General features: G+C 43.1%; 1 protein-coding gene across 2 annotated transcripts in view; it reads left to right on the top strand.

The window, feature by feature from the left end:
• Positions 1-21,041, top strand: part of LOC136868467 (sialin) — a 184,891-nt gene that overhangs the window by 85,983 nt on the left and 77,867 nt on the right. For both annotated transcript variants that reach the window (XM_067144777.2, XM_067144776.2), the window contains exon 2: positions 8,886-8,966. In XM_067144777.2, the coding sequence (XP_067000878.2) occupies positions 8,887-8,966 (80 nt within the window). In that variant the 5' untranslated portion in view covers position 8,886. The remainder of the gene's footprint in view (positions 1-8,885; positions 8,967-21,041) is intronic.

The following is a 21,041-nucleotide window of genomic DNA, read 5'->3' as shown; positions in this document are numbered from 1 at the left end:
TATCTATCTATCTATCTATCTATCTATCTATCTATCTATCTATCTATCTATCTATCTATCTATCTATCTATCTATCTATCTATCTATCTATCTATCTATCTATCTATCTATCTATCTATCTATCTATCTATCTATCTATCTATCTATCTATCTATCTATCTATCTATCTATCTATCTATCTATCTATCTATCTATCTATCTATCTATCTATCTATCTATCTATCTATCTATCTATCTATCTATCTATCTATCTATCTATCTATCTATCTATCTATCTATCTATCTATCTATCTATCTATCTATCTATCTATCTATCTATCTATCTATCTATCTATCTATCTATCTATCTATCTATCTATCTATCTATCTATCTATCTATCTATCTATCTATCTATCTATCTATCTATCTATCTATCTATCTATCTATCTATCTATCTATCTATCTATCTATCTATCTATCTATCTATCTATCTATCTATCTATCTATCTATCTATCTATCTATCTATCTATCTATCTATCTATCTATCTATCTATCTATCTATCTATCTATCTATCTATCTATCTATCTATCTATCTATCTATCTATCTATCTCATGGCTCTTTGTGCCGGGAGTGTCTGAGGACATGTTCGGTTCACCTGGTGCAGGGGTTTTATATTTGACTCCCGTGGGCGACCTTCGTGTCTAGGTGTGAGATGTTGATAATGTGGTAGGGAGAGGGCGAAACTCGATGTCGGCTCATAGACTGCTCCTGTCGAATAACGCCAAGTGGTCTGCTCAAAGGTTTAACGTCCCCATTCAACGGACGGATCCGCCTCAACAGCGCCATTTGCCTATGTCCTCACTCCATATGTACTCTGCGGAGAGGCATGGAACTGCATCCTGGCTTTTGGCACGCAATCTAGTGATTATAAATTTTGTACCATTACCTCTCTTACCCTGACGGCCAACATTTTGATTGTGAACATTTTTCCATCAACAGGACTCGAACCTGATAGCCACGGCGTCAGACCATATACGACTTGACGCCACAGCCATGACCACCAGGCGGACATAGTATTCTTTAGTACCAGCCTTTCATAGTGCCGTAAAGGAGCGCTACCCTCCTAGCACATGCGTTAGGCGGGTTGCTTGTATGACAAAGGCTGAAAAAATATCTGGTAGTGTGAAAACGACAGAACTGTACACTTACGTGAGTAGTACTTTATAAGAATAATTTATTTTTTGTCAGCAATAAGAAGAAGAAGAAGAAGAAGAAGAAGAAGAAGAAGAAGAAGAAGAAGAAGAAGAAGAAGAAGAAGAAAATAATCGGTTCAATCCTTCGAAATACGAAACTTCCGCCAAAAGCGGGAGAAGGATCACGTAGGGCATAGGCCTCGCAAATCTAATACCGTTGGGGTCGGAAGGGAGCAAGAGTATATTTAGATAGGTAGGTATATTTAGACAGGTAGGATTGAAGTGACAACCCGCGTACAAGTAAGCAGATGCAATGTCAGGCTATATTACGCCCCCCTCCCCTTGGTAACCAATTACGCTCCAAATTTTAGAACAGGTCAAGTTGGCCGCGCAGTTAGGAGTGCGCGGCTGTGAGCTTGCATCCGGGAGATGAGTTCGAATCTCACTGTCGGCAGCCCTGAAGATGGTCTTCCGTGGTTTCCCATTTTCACACTAGGCAAATGCTGGGGCTGTACCTTAATTAAGGCCACGGCCGCTTCCTTCCCACTCCCAGGCCTTTCCTATCCCATCGTCGCCATAAGACCTATCTGTGTCGGTGCGACGTAAAGCAAGTAGCAAATTTTAGATCTCTTGGGGTGTCCTTTCTAGATGCCTCTTACAACAGGCAGGGAATACCATGAAATTACTGTAAGACTCCATCCACAGCAGGAAATCGGTACATCAACATCTTAAAAGAAGCAGTGTGACAACGACCTGAGTCGCTGTGAAATGGGTCATATTCCTGCTCCTAGGCTGACATATTCAGCTAGCCACACCCGTAAATAGTTATTACGCTATTACTGAGAGCTACAGGACCATCCTGTTCTGACGCGGCTCTTGTAATGACTGTATTCTTCTTTTTAGCAGTTTGTTGGCAAAGGCACTTGACGTGACTTTGGTCCAGATTTTATGGTCGGATGTCTTTCCTAACTGTTTGGCCGAGGCGGTAAAGATGGGTTCCAGGAAGTAGGAAAATTTAAGAAACGGAATTTCCGTTTCCGGAGGTGCACATGGCACCGAGTTTCACTCAACCTACATCCAAAATATTAATTCATTCTTCCCCACCAAGTGCAAAAATTGCGGAGAGTGCAAATCTTTACCTTCCATCCCTCCAATGGCCTGTACGGAGATAACTTTGCATTTTTGCTTTGGATGCCCTTCCTGATGTTAACCTCATGTGGAGGGATGTATATACTACTGCGGGTTTCTGTGGTGGTTGGTAGTATGATGTGTAGATGACGAGTACAAACAGTTAGTCCTCGAGCCATACGTAGTTAAAATCAGCCTCTTGGCCCAACTGAAGAAGTATCTTGGTGGAAGATAATAATTGGTTTTACGTCTTACTAACTAACGTTCACGGTTTTTGGAGATGCCGATTTGCCGGAATCATGTCTCGCAGGAATTCTTTTAAGTGCCGGTACATTTACCGACGTGAGCCTGTTGTACTTGAGCGCCTTCAAATACCAGAGGACTGAGCCAGGCTCGAACTTGCCAACTTGGAGTCAGAAGGCCAACGCTCTACCGTCTAAGCTACTCAGCCCGACTCTTGGTAGAAGAGGATCAGGAAGCAAACATGAAGTTCAGCAAGCCATTAAGTCCTGTCGTCATCAGTCTGACTCTGCCGAAATGAAAGTCTTGATATAACTTACAAGCAAGTGCTTTGACAATAATGCGGATTATGTGTAGAAGTAATATGTATGAAATCCATATTATTATTATGAGGGCGAATCAAAAAGTAAGTTACACTTCCAAGTTATGCCCATTTATGAAACCACCTACACATATGCAACACTGCCATGACAACATACAATGTAAGTTCACTTTTTACCGGGCGAGTTGGCCGTGCGGTTAGGGGCGCGCAGCTGTGAGCTTGCATCCGGGAGATAGTGGGTTCGAACCCCGCTGTCGGCAGCCCTGAAGATTGTTTTCCGTGGTTTTCCATTTTCACACCAGGCAAATGTACCTCAATTAAGGTCACGGCTGCTTCCTTCCCATTCCTAGACCTTTCCTATCCCATCGTCACCATAAGACCTATCTGTGTCGGTGCGACGTAAAACAAATAGCAAAAAAAAAAAAAAAACAACTTTTTCACATAGTCCCCAAGAGACTATAAACATTTCTCGGAACGGTCAACCAACTTTTCGATTCCGGATGCGTAGAAATCACCTACAGCGTTATGTAACCACCTGGAGACAGCTGCCTTCAGCTTACCGAACACATGATAATCGCATGGCGCTAAGTCTCGACTGTATGGAGGATGTTGCCATACCTCTCACTTGAATCGCTGCATCAGTTCGGATGTTTGGCGGGTCGTGTGATGTGTTGCTTTATCGTGCAACAAAATCACACCGGCTCTCATTTTTCTCCGCCGCTTTCTCTTAATTGCCTTACGTAATCGGTTCAACGTTTGACAGTACGAAGCCTTCGTGCCTTTCGGCATAAAGTCCACGTGCACCACACTCTTCATGTCAAAGAACACTGTCGCCATTACCTTTCCTGTTGAAGGTGTGACCTTGGCCTTCTTTCGTGGTGGTAATGTGGTGTACACCCATTCCATTGATGTGGTGTACCCACGTTTAATCCCCTGTGATGATTCGCCGCAGAAACTCGTTGCCCTCCACAGAATACCGTTGCAAAAATGCCAACGATGATTGGAAACCGTGTCCCTTCTGAACATCGGTGAGCAGGTGTGGGACCCATCTTTGACACAGTTTACGAAATCCAAGATGCAGGTGTACAATGGAGAACATACTGCCATACGAAATGTTCAGCATGCTGGCAATTTCCAGCAGTGTTATGCGCCGATTCTATCTAATGATACCATTCACACGGTCAACATTTGCAACGGTACTGGACGTTGCGAGCCTGCACCACTTTACAATACCTGGATGAGAAATTGCATGTTCACCATATACAGCAGTGATTTAGTGATGAATGTCAGTGCAATTGAGCCGTTTAGCCCATAGGAATCTGATCGTTGCACGCACCTTCAATTTGGAGTGAACATCCAGTTGACGTGCCATTGAGCCTAACCCCATCTGTACACACAACACTACGGGATACCACACCAACCTTCCTCCGCATTGGCATGATCACGAGACACAGCGCGCTCTCACGGCGAGCCAGTGTAACTCACTTTTTGATTCGCCCTCGTATTATTATTATTATTATTATTATTATTATTATTATTATTATTATTATTATTACCATTAGCGAACTGCCCACTTATGTTCACACAACGTTCTTCGCTGGACTTTTTCCGTTGTTCTTTTGTCCATATCTTCCGGTCTTCTTAGTTTTTCATTCGCCTTGAAACCCTCCCAAATTTTTCACTGTATTTCTAAATTTATTTCTGTATAGCACTAAGACCTCCGAGAAGTTTAACCTTTTCATATCTTTCCGCGTTTCCTTAATCCTGCTGTAGTGGTCTTCTTTTTAATAATACACAGTTTAAAACCATTAGGGGAACATGTTTTTGAACGTATGTCATGCTCCATAAAACAATACCTCACACCCAGGTATATTACCAACTAAACCTTTATTCTTTACCGTTGAAATATACAAAAGAACATCGATGGATTCGCGTTCATTTTCAGAACACAAACGGAAATGTCCAAATAGGGGCGAAAACAAAGTGATAACAGTCCTCCACGGTGTATTTTTATCACAGTTGGAGAGTTTCAGTATGGTGTATGTCCTCCACGAGCATTTATCGCACCTTGGCACTTACGTGACATGCTCCGTATAAGTCGACAAAGGTCACGTAGCGGTATCAGGTCCCATTCTTCAATGAGAGCCTGTTCGAGGTCTACGAGAGTCTGTGGTGGAACAGGACGCCCACGAAGGCTTCTGTCAAGCCTATCCTACAAAGGTTCGATGGGATTAAGATCGGAACTCACTGCTGGCCATTCCTTCTCTTGAATGTCCAGTTCTCGCAAGACAGCTCTGGTGATGCGCGCTACACGAACCCTGGCATTGTCGTACATGATGGTCAGATATCGGTCATCCTGTGGGGTTGTCATGCGCCCACGACCTTGTCCAACTCTCCTTGTGAACTGGCCTGTCTCACTGTAGCGGTTCCACAAGCGGTGAATAACTGACGGAGAGACAGTGAGATCCACAGCAACACGACGAAAAGTCCATCCTTCCTGGATCAAAGTGACGGCCCTTGCGACTTGAACCTCGTTAAGATGTCTCATGGGATGTGCTGGTTGACGTACAACGTGCTCAAATGACCGCAGTAGTCTGTGTATCTCACAACGACACACGGACGCACCGCTATTCACTTTGTTTCGAGGGGTCACCTGACAGTTTAATGCATGGCTATGCCTACAGATAGGGTATACCTTCGATTTGACGTACCCTGAGTAGCTAAGGTCTCAAGGTATGCTGTACGACCATTGGAACCCCATCTACCAAATTAACGTTCACATACCAGACGTTATAAAACATGTTCCCCTAATTTTTTGAACTGTGTAATAATAATAATAGGTAAGGTAAGGGTTATTCTGCCCGAAGGCAGGTCCGAACCTCCGCAGAGGTGTTCCTGAGCCGGAGTTTACGTGCCAGTTCCTTTCCGCTCCTCCATTCCCTTACACCCCACCAACAGCGCGTGGTAACCCATCCACCTCCTCACCACGCCCAATGTTGCTTAACTTCGGAGATCTCACGGGATCCGGTGTTTCAACACGGCTACGGCCGTTGGCAAGGTAGGGGTTATTCTGCCCGAAGGCAGGTCCGAACCTCCGCAGAGGTGTTCCTGAGCCGGAGTTTACGTGCGGTAGGGTGGCCAGTTCCTTTCCGCTCCTCCATTCCCTTACCCCCCACCAACAGCGCGTAGCAACCCATCCGACTCCTGACCACGCCCAATGTTGCTTAACTTCGGAGATCTCACGCGATCCGGTGTTTCAACACGGCTACGGCCGTTGGCTAATAATAATAATAATAATAATAATAATAATAATAATAATAATAATAATAATGGTTTTACGTCCCACTAACTACTAATCTTTATGGTTTTCGGAGACATCGAGGTGCCGGAATTTAGTCGCTAAGGAGTTCTTTTACGTGCCAATAAATCTACCGACACGAGGTTGACGTATTTGAGCACCTTCAAATACCACCGGACTGAGCCAGGATCGAGCCTACCAAGTTGGGGTCAGAAGGCCAGCGCGTCAATCGCCTGAGCCACTCAGCCCGGCGTCTTCTTTTTTCTAGGTGTGATCAATTATTATTATTATTATTATTATTATTATTATTATTATTATTATTGAGTCTCTTATATTGAGAGAGTGGATTAGTGACCACCGGTGTCCGGCTCCATGGCTAAATGGTTAGCGTGCTGGCCTTTGGTCGCAGGGTTCCCGGGCTCGATTCTCGGCAGGGCCGGGAGTTTTAACCACCATTGGTTAATTTCGCTGGCACGGGGGCTGAGTGTATGTGTCGTCTTCATAATCATTTCATCCTCTTCACGACGCGCAGGTCGCCTACGGGTGTCAAGTCAAAATACTTCCACCTGGTGAGCTGAACTTGTCGTCGGACACTTCCGGCAGTAAAAGCCATACGCCATTTCATTCCAGTGACCACCGGTCCTCTTGCTGGGTCTGTCACGGCTCCCACTTACTTGCGTCTGGGTCGTCACTTTCATCTCTCCTATTTGACCTAGTAATGGTGTTGATATTGTTTTACTGGGAAGTACAACTAGGCAACCATTCTCTCTTTAATGGGAAGGGGAAAAGGAAGAAATTCGGTCCTTCCATGAATTAAGGTATCGGCAAATGAAAGGGAACGGCCGCGACGGGAAGGACTCTGAAGACTCGCAAACCTAATACCGGTGGGGTCGAAAGACAATAAGAACTGATCCCGGAGAGTCGGAGAGGAAAGATGGAAGCGAGGAGCCTGGCACAATAAGCAATGCTGGACTCAGATAAGGCCCCGTGGTCACCAAATCACGCTCCAAAGTTGAAAGCCCCGTCTCCTCTTAGACAGACAGAAGATACCGTGAATGTATTCTACTGCCACACACATAGGTGGTCCTATCTCACTTCACTTGGTCAACTCTGATTCTCTTCTGGTCCCGATGATATTAGGTTTAAAGGCCTAGAGTCTTTTAGGTTTACGCCCTTCGTGACCATTCCCTCTTTTTTTTTACCGCTACCTTCATTCTACGAAAGGCCGGACCTGCTCATATTTTCATCTGATCAGTGTAAGGGAGGATGGTTGCCCAGTTGTACCTTCCTCTCAAAACAGTAACAAATACCACCGCCACCACCAATAATGTGTATTTATCCAGGAATTGTAAGTTGTGTAAATTGTTGCATAGTTTATTGAATTACGCTCATATTTTGCCCACCTAGCATTCTTTAGTTTTGCTGCTATTTTTGTGAAGTTGCAACCTCGAAAGTGAGTAGCTGTTACATGGAGACGTCATTTTAAAGTTCTACAGATGGTAAACTTTGTATTATTATTATTATTATTATTATTATTATTATTATTATTATTATTGTGCACAATCTTCTTCTTCCTCCGCTTTTCCCACATTTGTGGGGTCGCGGGTGCGAATTCTGTCGCACATGGGGATTTGGCCATGTTTTACGGCCGGTTGCCCTTCCTGACGCCAACCCTATATGGAGGGATTTATTACTCTTGCGTGTTTCTCTGGTGGTTGGTAGTGTAGTGTGTTGTCTGAATATGAAGAGGAATGTGTTGGGACAAACACAAACACCCAGTCCCTGGGCCAGAAGAGTTAATCAGACGCGATTAAAATCCACGACCTGGCCGGGAATCGAACCCGAGGCCCTCTGAACCGAAGGCCTCAACGCTGACCATTCAGTCGGACATCGGACATCGTGCACAATAGAATAATGAATTATTTCTTTCCATAATCAAATGCAGCACCACCGACAAGCCTTAAAATTACTCTCGTATCTACTGTAACACGTAATTCTACTCTCCCTCTCATTTCTTGCCTCTGTCGTCCATAACCAAGTTGTTGTTGTTGTTGTTGTTGCTATTCTTCTTTTTCCTCTTCTACTTCTTGACTTTATCCCTATTTCTTGGGGTAGGCGGTTGCTTATTTATTTATTTATTTATTTATTTATTTATTTATTTATTTATTTATTTATTTATCTGGCCATGTTTTACGGTTTAATACCCTTTTCGACACCAACCTTATGTGGAGAAATGTATTTAATATGCGTGTTTCTCTGGTTGTTGATACTTTGGTGTATTGTATGTAGTGTATTAAGACGAACACAACACCCAATCCTCCAGCCAGAGGAAATAACAATACTCAGTTAAAATCCCCGGTCTGCGCGGGAATGGAACGCGGGACCCTTTGATACCAAGGCTGCGTCGGTGACCATTCAGTCAATAAATCGGCCGTCCAGAACGAAGTTCTTAGCGAATATAAAATGTTATTTCGGGCTTTCAAATTCTGGTCCAATTGGGTTTCTAGCTCTCACCGTTTCACCAGAAATTGCGGCTGGGTTTTTTCAAGTGCCTGCTTGTCCGAAGATCAGCAGCCAGTCCACTATAATAATAACTTGGGAGAGGGTGGCCTACATGCCCAGAACATTTCTTCTATATTGATCGTGACAGTGGCCATGAAAGCTTAAGGTCGTATGGAAGTTCTTGATGCTTCTTTTTTCTTATTTTTTTTTTCTTTTCAGGATGGCTGTGGGACATTACGAGGTGGGACCGGTCGTGAAGCAGTCCAAGGATGGCGGTGAGGCAGTCCCGCACGTTTCCAGGTAACTATTCACCCGCTGTTCCTCTCAAGATCACAGGAGTAAAAGAACAAGAGGGCCGACACAGATAGGTCTTATGGCGACGATGGGATAGGCAAGGCCTAGGAGTGGGAAGAAAGCGGCCGTGGTCTTAATTAAGGTACAGCCCCAGCATTTGCCTGGTGTGAAAATGGGAAACCACGGAAAACCATATTCAGGGCTGCCGACAGTAGGATCGAACCCACTATCTCCCGGATGCAAGCTCACAGCTGCGCGACTCTAACCGCACGGCCAATTCGCCCGGTGCTCACCATCCTATGCTATTAGGTTGTGAACTGCTGGTATTCCCCTTTAGTCGCCTCTTACGACAAATATGACGTACCGTGGTTGTGTACTATCAAGGGCATACTTCGGGGAAGACTGTGGTAAGTAAGCTTCGGGTAACCTCAGTTATTTGAAAAATTATACTTCCTGAACGTTTCGAACAGTGATACATTAGAACTGAATGCAAAAGTGGAGACATTTTTAAAGACTGATCGAGCTGATCACTTAGCTGTGAGCTTGCATTCGGGAGATGGTGGGTTCGAATCCTACCGCTGGCTGCTTTGAAAATAGTTTTCCGTAGTTGGACATCTTGACACCAGCTGTCCCTTAATTAAGGCCATGGGCGCTGCATTCCGAATCCCAGCCCCTTCCCTTCCTTACGTCGTTGAACACTGTCAGTGCGACGTTAAACCGCTAGCAACAAAAGGAAGTTCAGTGTTTCATGGACGGAAGTGGAGGAAAGCAATATTAGAGCAGATGGTTCATTTTTATTACTTTGATATATGTTGTAAGTTCACGGACTAAGTTATCTGTGTGTTGCGATCTACTGTATCCTCTTATTAGCTCCATATATCGTTCAATGTTTAAACTAAAAACTTTATGGAGGAGTGACAGCTTGATCGACACAAGTTATCTGATTCATAAAGTTGGAGATAACGCACACGGCAGATGGAACAAAAGATTTAATATCATAGGCCTGTGTATGAGGGGGTACTGGCAGTTAGGTTTCTGGTGTGAATGGAGGATACGAGATTACCTCTACTGTAGAAGGTAAGAGGAATACATGTCGTAACAGGCGACTTAAAGGGGCTCTCAAATTCAGAGCTTGGCTTGGCGATTACGAAGCTGCTGGCTGAGTCTCGTACTGTTTCCACTTACTTGTGTCCCCCAGGCTCATCACTTTCATCTTTCTTACCCCCTGTGGGCGGGAGTGGTAGCCCGTGCCTGTTGTAAGAGGCGAGTAAAAGGGGCCGCAGGGGCTCTGAACTTGGGAGTGTGGGTTGGTGACTACGAGGCCCTTAGCTGAGTACTGGCATTGCTTCCACTTACTTGTGCCAGGCTCTAACTTTGATCTATCCTATCTGACCTTCCTTGGCCAACTCTTGTTCTTTTCCGACAATGATGGTATTAGCTTTGTGAGGCCTAGAGAGTTTTTAATTTGTATCCCCTTTTCGGTCCTTGTCTTTCTTTGGCCGATATCTTAACTTTTCGAAGTGTCAGATCCCTTCCATTTTTCCTCTCTTATTAGTGTTAATAAAGCATGGTTGCCTAGTTGCACTTCCTCTTAAAACAATAATCACCACCACCACCACCACCGCTTTCGTCTTTCTTCTGGTCACCTATTGTGCTCTTCTGACCCAGGCGGTATTCGATTTGAGAGGCCTACGGAGTCTCATTTTCACCCTGTTCACGGTCCTTTCCTCTCTTTTACCGTACTCTCATTCTTCGAATTGTCAGAAGTCTTCCATTTTTCCTCCGACTAACTAGGAGGGATGAATGCCTAGATATCTTTCCGTTTGAAGCAATAATCGCCAACAACACCAACATCGCCACCAGTTCACTTGTTCAATTTTTCAAAACACTTTGTGTCCGTCAAAGCTAAAAGCATTCTAGATAGGGCATGATTTTTATTTTGCCCCCCACCTTTGTCTGGATACACGTTCAGTTCTGTGTATTGCAAGGGGACACTATTCAAAAAGTCATAAACAAGTGAGCATACTTCATTCGGCCCTTTTTTTCCCTACACTTTCATGATACAGATGAATAACGGCCTAATTTTTTTAAATGTCGTGCATACAAAACACGCTGGTTGTCAGCTGACGTAGGTAGAAGGTTTCTTGGAGGTAGAAGGTAGTTGGACATTCTGCATAAAATCAAAGCAGATATCGAACACATGTGGTTCGTCTTTGGTTTCCTCTTCCCTTTTCAATCGAGCATAATACACTGACTGACAGTGACAATGCAACACCAAGGAGGAGTGGTTCGAAAGGGATGAAAGTTGGGGAAAAAACAGAGACGGCACGGATGAATAATTGATGTTTATTTCAAACCGATATGCAGGTTACACAATGCGCACGGCATCGACTCAGTAGGATGTAGGACCACCGCAAGCGGCGATGCACGCAGAAACACGTCGAGGTACAGAGTCAATAAGAGTGCGGATGGTGTCCTGAGGGATGGTTCTCCATTCTCTGTCAACCATTTGCCACAGTTGGTCGTCCGTACGAGGCTGGGGCAGAGTTTGCAAACGGCGTCCAATGAGATCCCACACGTGTTCGATTGGTGAGAGATCCGGAGAGTACGCTAGCCACAGATGCATCTGTACACCTCGTAGAGCCTGTTGGGAGATGCGAGCAGTGTGTGGGCGGGCATTATCCTGCTGAAACAGAGCATTGGGCAGCCCTTGAAGGCACGGGAGTACCACCGGCCGCAGCACATGCTGCACGTGGCGGTGGGCATTTAACGTGCCTTGAATACGCACTAGAGGTGACGTGGAATCATACGCAATAGCGCCCCAAACCATGATGCCGCGTTGTCTAGCGGTAGGGCGCTCCACAGTTACTGCCGGATTTGACCTTTCTCCACGCCACGCCGACGCCACACTCGTCTGCGGTGACTATCACTGACAGAACAGAAGCGTGACTCATCGGAGAACACGACGTTCCGCCATTCCCTCATCCAAGTCGCTCTAGCCCGGCACCATGCCAGGCGTGCACGCCTATGCTGTGGAGTCAATGGTAGTCTTCTGAGCGGACGCCGGGAGTGCAGGCCTTCTTCAACCAATCGACGGGAAATTGTTCTGGTCGATATTGGAACAGCCAGGGTGTCTTGCACATGTTGAAGAATGGCGGTTGACGTGGCGTGCGGGGCTGCCACCGCTTGGCGGCGGATGCGCCGATCCTCGCGTGCTGACGTCACTCGGGCTGCGCCTGGACCCCTCGCACGTGCCACATGTCCCTGCGCCAACCATCTTCGCCACAGGCGCTGCACCGTGGACTCATCCCTATGGGTATCGGCTGCGATTTGACGAAGCGACCAACCTGCCCTTCTCAGCCCGATCACCATACCCCTCGTAAAGTCGTCTGTCTGCTGGAAATGCCTCCGTTGACGGCGGCCTGGCATTCTTAGCTATACACGTGTCCTGTGGCACACGACAACACGTTCTACAATGACTGTCGGCTGAGAAATCACGGTACGAAGTGGGCCATTCGCCAACGCCGTGTCCCATTTATCGTTCGCTACGTGCGCAGCACAGCGGCGCATTTCACATCATGAGCATACCTCAGTGACGTCAGTCTACCCTGCAATTGGCATAAAGTTCTGACCACTCCTTCTTGGTGTTGCATTTGCTCTGTCAGTCAGTGTACTTTGAGGCTTTTCTGTTATGAACTAAAAGCTCCGCAGATGCCACTCTTTTAGCTGCTTCATTTAGGTGGGAGCTTTTTACTTTGAGTTTCAGTTCTTCACAAGTGCAACAACAATCACTCTGTGGTACTCCAAAATGCAAGGCCTATGTTTTTCATTAAAAAGATTTTGATTTCAAGTTCCAAATTACACGTTTGTATGTGTAGGTTAGGTTTTAGTTTTTATCAGAACTAAGTAGTTTCAAAGATTGGTTGCAAAGTTATTGCACTGATATATCTTACCTGCAGGCATTTACAGTAGTTTTCTTAGGCACAATAACATTTCCTTCTGAGTCGGCAAATTCTTCATTGTTAACCCTAGCTCTTTTAATTCTATTCCTCTTCCACAAGTCTTTGTTGCCTTTACGCTTTTTACCAACAGACTCTTCACTATTCTCCACTAAATCTTCCAACAAACAACACACTTAAATGTTTTATAAAACTGCAGTAAAACAAACGTTTAATTCTGTTTATGACACACTACACAGAGTGCAGGCTTCCTAAATAAGGTTAGGTTAGAAACAACACCACCAAACAAGTATGACAGCTGATCAAGCGCGCGAAACAGTCAGGCAGTGTTGACTGAGGCCCTTCTAGCATACGTCAGGAATTTCCCTAGCTAATATTAGCTAATCCGTGCGTGTGACTCAATCCCTTTTAGCATAGATAGTTGAAGCTATCCTATAACATGCGATTTTCATGCTTAACTCACTTTGCCATTTTTTGTGACTGAAGCCCTTTTAGCACGTGCCGATTCATTTAGTATAACATGAAGTCCTCGATCCTCTCTGGTCTGTCTGTCTGTCTGTCCGTCCGTCTGTCTGTCTGTCTGTCTGTCTGTCTGTCTGTCTGTCTGTCTGTCTGTCTGTCTGTCTGTCTGTCTGTCTGTCTGTCTGTCTGTCTGTCTGTCTGTCTGTCTGTCTGTCTGTCTGTCTGTCTGTCTGTGATGGTTAATCTCAAGAACCGCCGGATAGATTTTGATGCGGTTTCACCATTCTATTAAGCATTTTTCGAGAAATGTTAGATATAGAAACATTCATTTATGACCGAAGGAAGTCGAGCAGTAACGATTTCAGTTGGAGCAAATCTAAAGGAAAGTGGCCCTTCGTGCGGCTTTTTAGCTTACGCTGGCTAGACCGTTTATGCAGGTAATGATCTGTTTTCACTTCAACATGACAAATACAGGATATATCCTGAAGAGAAACCATTCGATTATTTTCTCTGAATCTACCGTAGAGAGGATATTGAGAAGTTCCTTTGTACTGGAACATGGACTTTGAGAAGGCGCACAAGGTGAGAAAGATGCATAAATGACAATAAATAAGGCGATTCGTAATGCATCACATTAAAAGGACGTGTTAAAGGATAATAATAGAAGAGAAAGACCAAGACAGGAACATTGCAAAACAGATCAAATATTTATTTATTTATTATTTATTTATTCATTTATTTATTATTTGTTTATATCTGGCATTTGTGAGGAAGTTAGGACTCACGATCCTCTCTTACACTTGACCACTTTAAATAATAAAACCTAACCCATGGCACTACAGCCCTGAAGGGCCTTGGTCTACCAAGCAACCGCTGCTCAGCGCGAAGGCCTGCAGATTACGAGGTGTCGTGTGGTCAACACGACGAAACCTCTCGGCCGTTATTCTTGGCTTTCTTGACCGGGGCCGCTATCTCACCGTCAGATAGCTCCTCAATTCTAATCACGTAGGTTGAGTGGACCTCGAACCAGCCCACAGATCCAGGTAAAAATCCCTGACCTGGCCGGGAACCGAACTCAGAGCCTCCGGGTAAGAGGCAGGCACGCTAACCCCATACAGCGGCGCTTGCTACTTTAAATAACATCAATTTAAAATGTAAACATAAAAGTAAGATAGGTATAGTAATTCTACAAAAATAATACTACAGACAGACACGCTAAGACCAGGTTACAAACCAGTCTTATTATCAATTAAGAGTGATAATACTAGTAATAAGAATAAAAAGAAATAATAATAATAATAATAATAATAATAATAATAATAATGACTGAGGTGCATAATAGGTAAAAGAAAACCCATTCACACTACATACACACGATGACTAACTAACTCAGTTATATGTGCCCAGGAAAAACTTTCGGCAGGCTGATTTTGATTTGTGAGAGTAAGTAAAGTGCCGAATGTCCGTTGGGAGTCTGTTCCAGAGTCTCGATGCCGTAACTAAGAAAGAATGATTGTAGGAATTCGTTCGATTTAGTGGAATTTCCAGTAGGTATTAATTTAATGAAATGAGGAAAGAAAACAAAAATTAGAAGATAGCTAAGCAGGAATGTTCGCCGAAAGCAGTCGTAAACAAGTATCAATAGGTGAAAATTCCTTCGTTCATTTATGTCTAGCCATCCCAATGTTTTGAAATATGGAGTAACATGAGCGTCATGTCGCAGCTGGAAGGCGTATCATATGCACGAGTTTTGTGCTCGTTGAAGTCGCGAAGCTTGTTCAGCATTTAGATTGACTAGCACCGTATCACATTAGTCGAAGATTGGGAATAGGAGTGCTTTGATTAATTTTAGTTTAAGGATTTGAGGAAAAACATTCTTGTGACGTTTCAGGGGATATAGAGCTGCATGAACCTTTCTACATACATTAATTATGTGTTTATTCCAGGTAAGATTCTCATTGACGGTGATTCCAAGATTAGTTATATTTTTAAGGTACGGTACAGCAATGTCATTGCTGATCACTGGAGGAGGGTTGATATTGCTTAGTACATGTACTAATTTAGAGTTTCCTATGTTAATACCTAGTGTTTAGCGAGGATTTAGAATGAAGTGGTTGTTTTTAGAATATGTGGTAAGCCTTTCAATATATGAATTAATATGCTGGACTGGTTAAGAATTCTACTAGCTGCTCGTGTAGAAGTCGTTCTAGAACTTTCGAGAGAGGGGGAAGAATCAAAATAGTTCGGTAATCAGATGGCGAATTTGCTATGGTTTGTTTTAATATTAGGGTTACTAGAGCATCCTTAGATGCAGTTGGAAACGTCTCTGTCGTAAGACAGTAGGATATGTCATTAATGTGCAAGAAGAACAATAGGGGCCCTAGAACAGACCCCTGAAGGACACCGGATGAATTTACAGCCCATTGGGATTTTTGAGTGTTTACCAGTACGCGCCGGCGACGATTCGTAAGGTACGACTTAAAAATAGGGCTATAAGGCCGATGTGCAGAGAGTGGAGCTTGCATAATATTATGTCGATGTTTACTGTGTCAAAAGCACTACTAAAGTCAAAGAGTGTCAGTGTCGTCACCTGCCATTTGTCCATTGCTAGTCTTACGTAATCTGTTACGGTACCTGAAGAAGGGCAGTCGTAGTACTGTGCCCCTTTCTGAAACCAGATTGCAATGGGTCAAAAATAGAATAATTGGTTAAGAATTCTACTAGCTGATCGTGTACAAGTCGTTCAAGAACTTTCGATAGAGGGGGAAGAATCAAAATAGGTCGGTAATCAGATGGCAAATTTGCTATGGTTTGCTTTAATATCGGGGTTATTAGAGCATTCTTCCATGAAGTTGGAAACGTCGTTGTGCTTAGACAGTAGTTTGCAATGCGGGTAATAATTGGTAGGACAGCGTCAATAATGTTTTTATAAAGCCTATTGGGATGTTATCTGCTTCTTTAGCTTGTGACTTAAATGAATTCAAAATACGCTTTACATCATTTACACTGACAGGGTGAAACAAGAAATGATGCTCATTTTCTGTAGGCTCACTGATTCCTTTATTTAGACGGATTTTGTAATCTATACAAATAAATAAAATTGACGTGTCTGTTTGTAATGTCAGAATATTTGTAATGTCAAAATAACAGCATTTTACTAAGTGCATATGAAAGTATATACGGTACTTATAACTATAAACAATTTTTACCATTTTTGTCTGTCTGTCTGTTTGTTCCGGCTAATCTCCGAAACGGTTGGACCGATTTTGACGGGACTTTATCTGGCAGATAGCTCATGGTATAAGGAGTAATTTAGTCTACTTTTAAATTTTCTCGCTGTCTGTCTGTCTGTCTGTTTGTTCCGGCTAATCTCCGAAACGGTTGGACAGATTTTGACGGACTTTCAATGGCAGATAGCTGATGGTATAGCGACTTATTTAGGCTACTTTTTAATTGTCAAAACAATTAGAGAGGGGGCGGCGGACCGGGGAGGGGGGCGGGGGCTGGGATATATAAAAATAATAGGCGAAATATCGAATTTGTCGTACAGGGACGAGACAAAGCTCATTTTAATCTCCTTGACGCAAAGAACCATTTTTAATGCCCTAAAACCAACCGTTATGGAGGTATTGGCACCACACTACTCCTGTTCTAGGAAACCGACAAAGAAACGACCAGCCGTAACAATGGCAACGTCAGCTCAAGGATTCTACAACAGCGAGATTTGCCTCCCAGAATTAGTATACATATGAATTACTATCTGGAAGAATTGTATTGTGGGGATAAGATGCTCACAACACCATTTTGGGTGGGGGTGGTAAGAGGGTAAAGTATAAAAATAATCTATCTACAGTATATAAAAATGTTTGTATGTATGTAAATGACACATCTTCTCCTAAACCACTGGAGCAATTTCAAACAAATTTGATATACTTATTACTATCTGGAGACGAGCACTGTGGGAGAAAGCCACCCCTAGCACCCTTAGGACTGGGGGGTCAGCGGGTGACGTATAACAATAATCGAAGATAGTGCCGAATCCATAGTTTTCGTGGGTCGCTGAGATGAATAGTGACAATCCGGATTTTTTAAACTCAAATTTTGGCCCCCTTAAAGTATAGACTCACTGGAAGTGATCATGTGGTAGTGGAGTTTCGCGATCTTTTCTCGTTTTCTGTGTAGTGTTAATGGGTATCAAGGAGTGTTTATGCATTTATTTGGTGTGGTGGTTGTGTGAATGTGTCATCTTAAGAATCTACAGCTTATTTTAATTGATTTGAGGGCATATTTTGGTTTAATGTTATTGCCCTAATTGCCTCCACATTGGATTTTGCTACAAATGCTCCATAGATAACGTACTAAGAGTGTATTTTGGTTACTAACCTTGCCCTAACAACAACCCACTCGCTAAATTTTCTTGGTCTCCATAGATACTACTAACTAGATATATAACTCCACTCTTCCATTTAGGCGTTTCTAAGGCAACAGATCTTGGCCTACTGCTGGGAGCCATCTTGGTGGTCTGCGAACATATAATAATAGACTAAAGAAGCAGTGTCCAGTACCGCGCGTTCCCCTTCGCCGCATCGAAAGGCACCTCCCACCGCTTCCCCTTCCAACGACTTAATATCACAAAGGCTGGCTGTCGCGCGGGCTAAGTACGCACGAGCGGACTATTGCGGATGGTTGAGTCTCAACGCGCGCCGTGTTTGTGTTCGTTCGTATTGAGTAGTTAAGTTATTAGTCATGCCTAAAAGAAAATAAAATCTCTCTAAAAACACGAGAAAGGCCAAAAGTCAAAGATTGCAACGTGAAAATGAATCTCAACAGGATAGAGAAAGTCGTCTTGCAAATTGTCGATTGAGGCAATCCATGTCTAGGTCGAATGAAAGTAGTTCTGAGAGGAACGAACGATTACAGTTAGATAGAACCCGTAATTCATTGTTAAGGAGTCAAGAATCTCGGAAGTCTACAGAACAGCGTATAGAAAACGATCGTATTCGACACGCTGTCTCGCGAAGCCTAGTATCAGACGATTCTAGAGAGCAGCGATTGGAAGATGACCGTATTCGACACTCTGTGTTGCGATCTATAGAATCGGACGATTCTAGACAGCAGCGTTTGGAAAGTGATCGTCGTCATCACCAAAATCAACGTGAATTTGAAAGTCAATAACAACATGACATCCGTGTTACTGAAAAATGTGATCGATATCATAAGTCACTAGGACAGAGAATCGAGTGCTTAGCACAGCTCCGTAAAAGTGTGAGTGCCATTCGTCAGTGAGAAACAAATGTTGATCGAGAAAGGCCAGACAAACGACAAGTGCTATGCGGGATATTGAAAGTGAAGAGAACCGGCGACAACGACTGAATAATGACCAAATAAGAAGAACGAATAGACGTAATATTGCATGGCAAGGAATACATAACAGTGGGTTCAATTATGACGCCCAAATAAATTATTATGCAGCATCAGAGATAGGCCCTATGAATGTTTGTTGCATTTACTGTAAAGTTTTAAGGAGGAAAGATGAGTCAAAGTCAAAAGGACTTTGTTGGTCTACTGTGAAAGTGCGCTTGGACTCTATTCGGTAGCCACTTAAGTCTTTGTTATGTGGCAAACATGATCAATCTCAACATTTCATGAATAATATTAGACGTTATAATTCGGCTTTTCAAATGACTTCTTTCGGGGCAACAGAAGTTGATGAAGGGAATTATATGCACACGTTTAAAACACAGGGCCAGGTGTGTCATTTAATTGGTTCCCTTCTTCCAGTAGATAATGCGAGAGAATAATTTTTACAAATACATTTCATTAGCAATTATGTACTACAAAGGGACGCACGATTACAATGTTTTCCAAATCTGAACACTTCGTTAGTAGAAAGCTTACAGAGTATGCTTATTGAAATAAACAGTTACATGCGTGATTTCAAAACTGCTCTTCAATCTTTCACACCATATTCAAACGAAAATGACTATAAAATAGTTATAAACGTTGATCGGCGACTTCAGCAAAGCACGGGGGTCACCATAACGAACCGGCAACAAACAAAGTATCTGTGTTACTGGTAAATCAATATTGTGATAGTACTTCGCAGACATGACAATAGATTGCAGAGAATCGCCGAAACTCACAGATCTTATGATGCCTCTAATGTTTGTTTATGGGGAAGACGGATATAACTTTTCGGTCTATGAAGTCGATTGAAAGTTAAAAACTTCATAATTGATCCGTATTGAACTGAGAATCACAATGCTAAATGCTAAATGATGGAGATCTGCTGCAAGAGTGCTCGAGAACATCACACTGCTTACGATCTCTACAAAAATTACCTTCATGGAAAAGTGTTACGTGAACTTCGATTGTTCACATCTTCAAGAAAGTGTCTTGTGTTACAGTTATACTTTAATGTGTTTTTTCTGTGTTGATAATTGTATACTTCTTGCCATGTTTTTTCGATCGGCTAATGATGACATAGGTATGTGTCGAAACCGGTCCCAAACCAAATTAAACATGTTGTGACATTAATTTGTGCAACAGTGCGTTGTTGTATTGAACAGGTGGAACATCTCTCTTTTTAGCACCATGAAGTCGACCCAAACACAGGCCAACCAAATGTTAAAAAAAAAAAAAAAGTATCCGCACTACAATACTATTGTTACCGATTAATGATTAGAGAGAACGAGTACAATCATTTGCATTATTATAAACAATTATTGAATCAATACTTAGTTGACGTATACGCCAACATCGAAACAGGGGAACTCATTTTTATACGAACTAATTAAAAAAATAGCTTCGAGTTGACAATTATGACGTAATCAATCATAATGAGAAGGTAGAGGACTTGGGTCAGTTAGTTATTCTACTTTCATCGTTTACGGGAGGATCTAGATATATGCACCAACGCACACAGGATGCGTTTTGTTATGTTAGAAAATATGGACGTCCCGCTATGTTTATAACGTTCACGACCATCCCTAAATGGGATGAAATTACAAACGAACTTATTACTGGGCAGTTGGCTTCTGATCGGCATGATGTAGCAAGAGTTTTTAAACAAAACTGAAAAAAACTGATGGAACTCCTGGTGAAAGGAAAAATTTACGGTTCCGTTCGCTGTTTTGTGTATGGTGTAGAATGGCAGAAGTGTGGTTTGCCCCATGTCCACATTTTTATATGGTTAGAAACAAAATAAAACCGTAGCAAATTGATGACGTTATTCGAGCAGAATTGCCAGATCGAGAAGTTGATCCAGAACTATTTGATGTTGTAAACACCCACATGGTACACGGTCCACGGCGCCCTTACAATCCTCAATCTCAGTGTATGAAGTACGGTATTAGTAGTAAAAGATTTCCTAAGTCTTTCAATACAGAAACTGTTACAGGTGAGGATGGTTATCCATTTTACAGACGTCGTTCACCTCAAAACGGTGGTACGAGGTGCGGCAATTAAATAACGAGACTGATGTGAAAAATGTGATTTATTGCAAACAAAGTTACAATACACTTTTATCCCCTTCAACATACTCTCCTCCCCTATCTATACACCGTTGCATACGTGCCTTCCACTGTTCGAAGCAAGGATGTAGGTCATCCTTTGTCACCCTACGCAACAACTCTGCCGTTTTTACTTTTACGTGTTCCAC

This window comes from Anabrus simplex, chromosome 1, assembly GCF_040414725.1.
Source record: "Anabrus simplex isolate iqAnaSimp1 chromosome 1, ASM4041472v1, whole genome shotgun sequence".
NCBI classification, from domain to species: Eukaryota; Metazoa; Arthropoda; class Insecta; order Orthoptera; family Tettigoniidae; genus Anabrus; species Anabrus simplex.
This window is presented reverse-complemented; position numbering and strand designations above follow the sequence as displayed.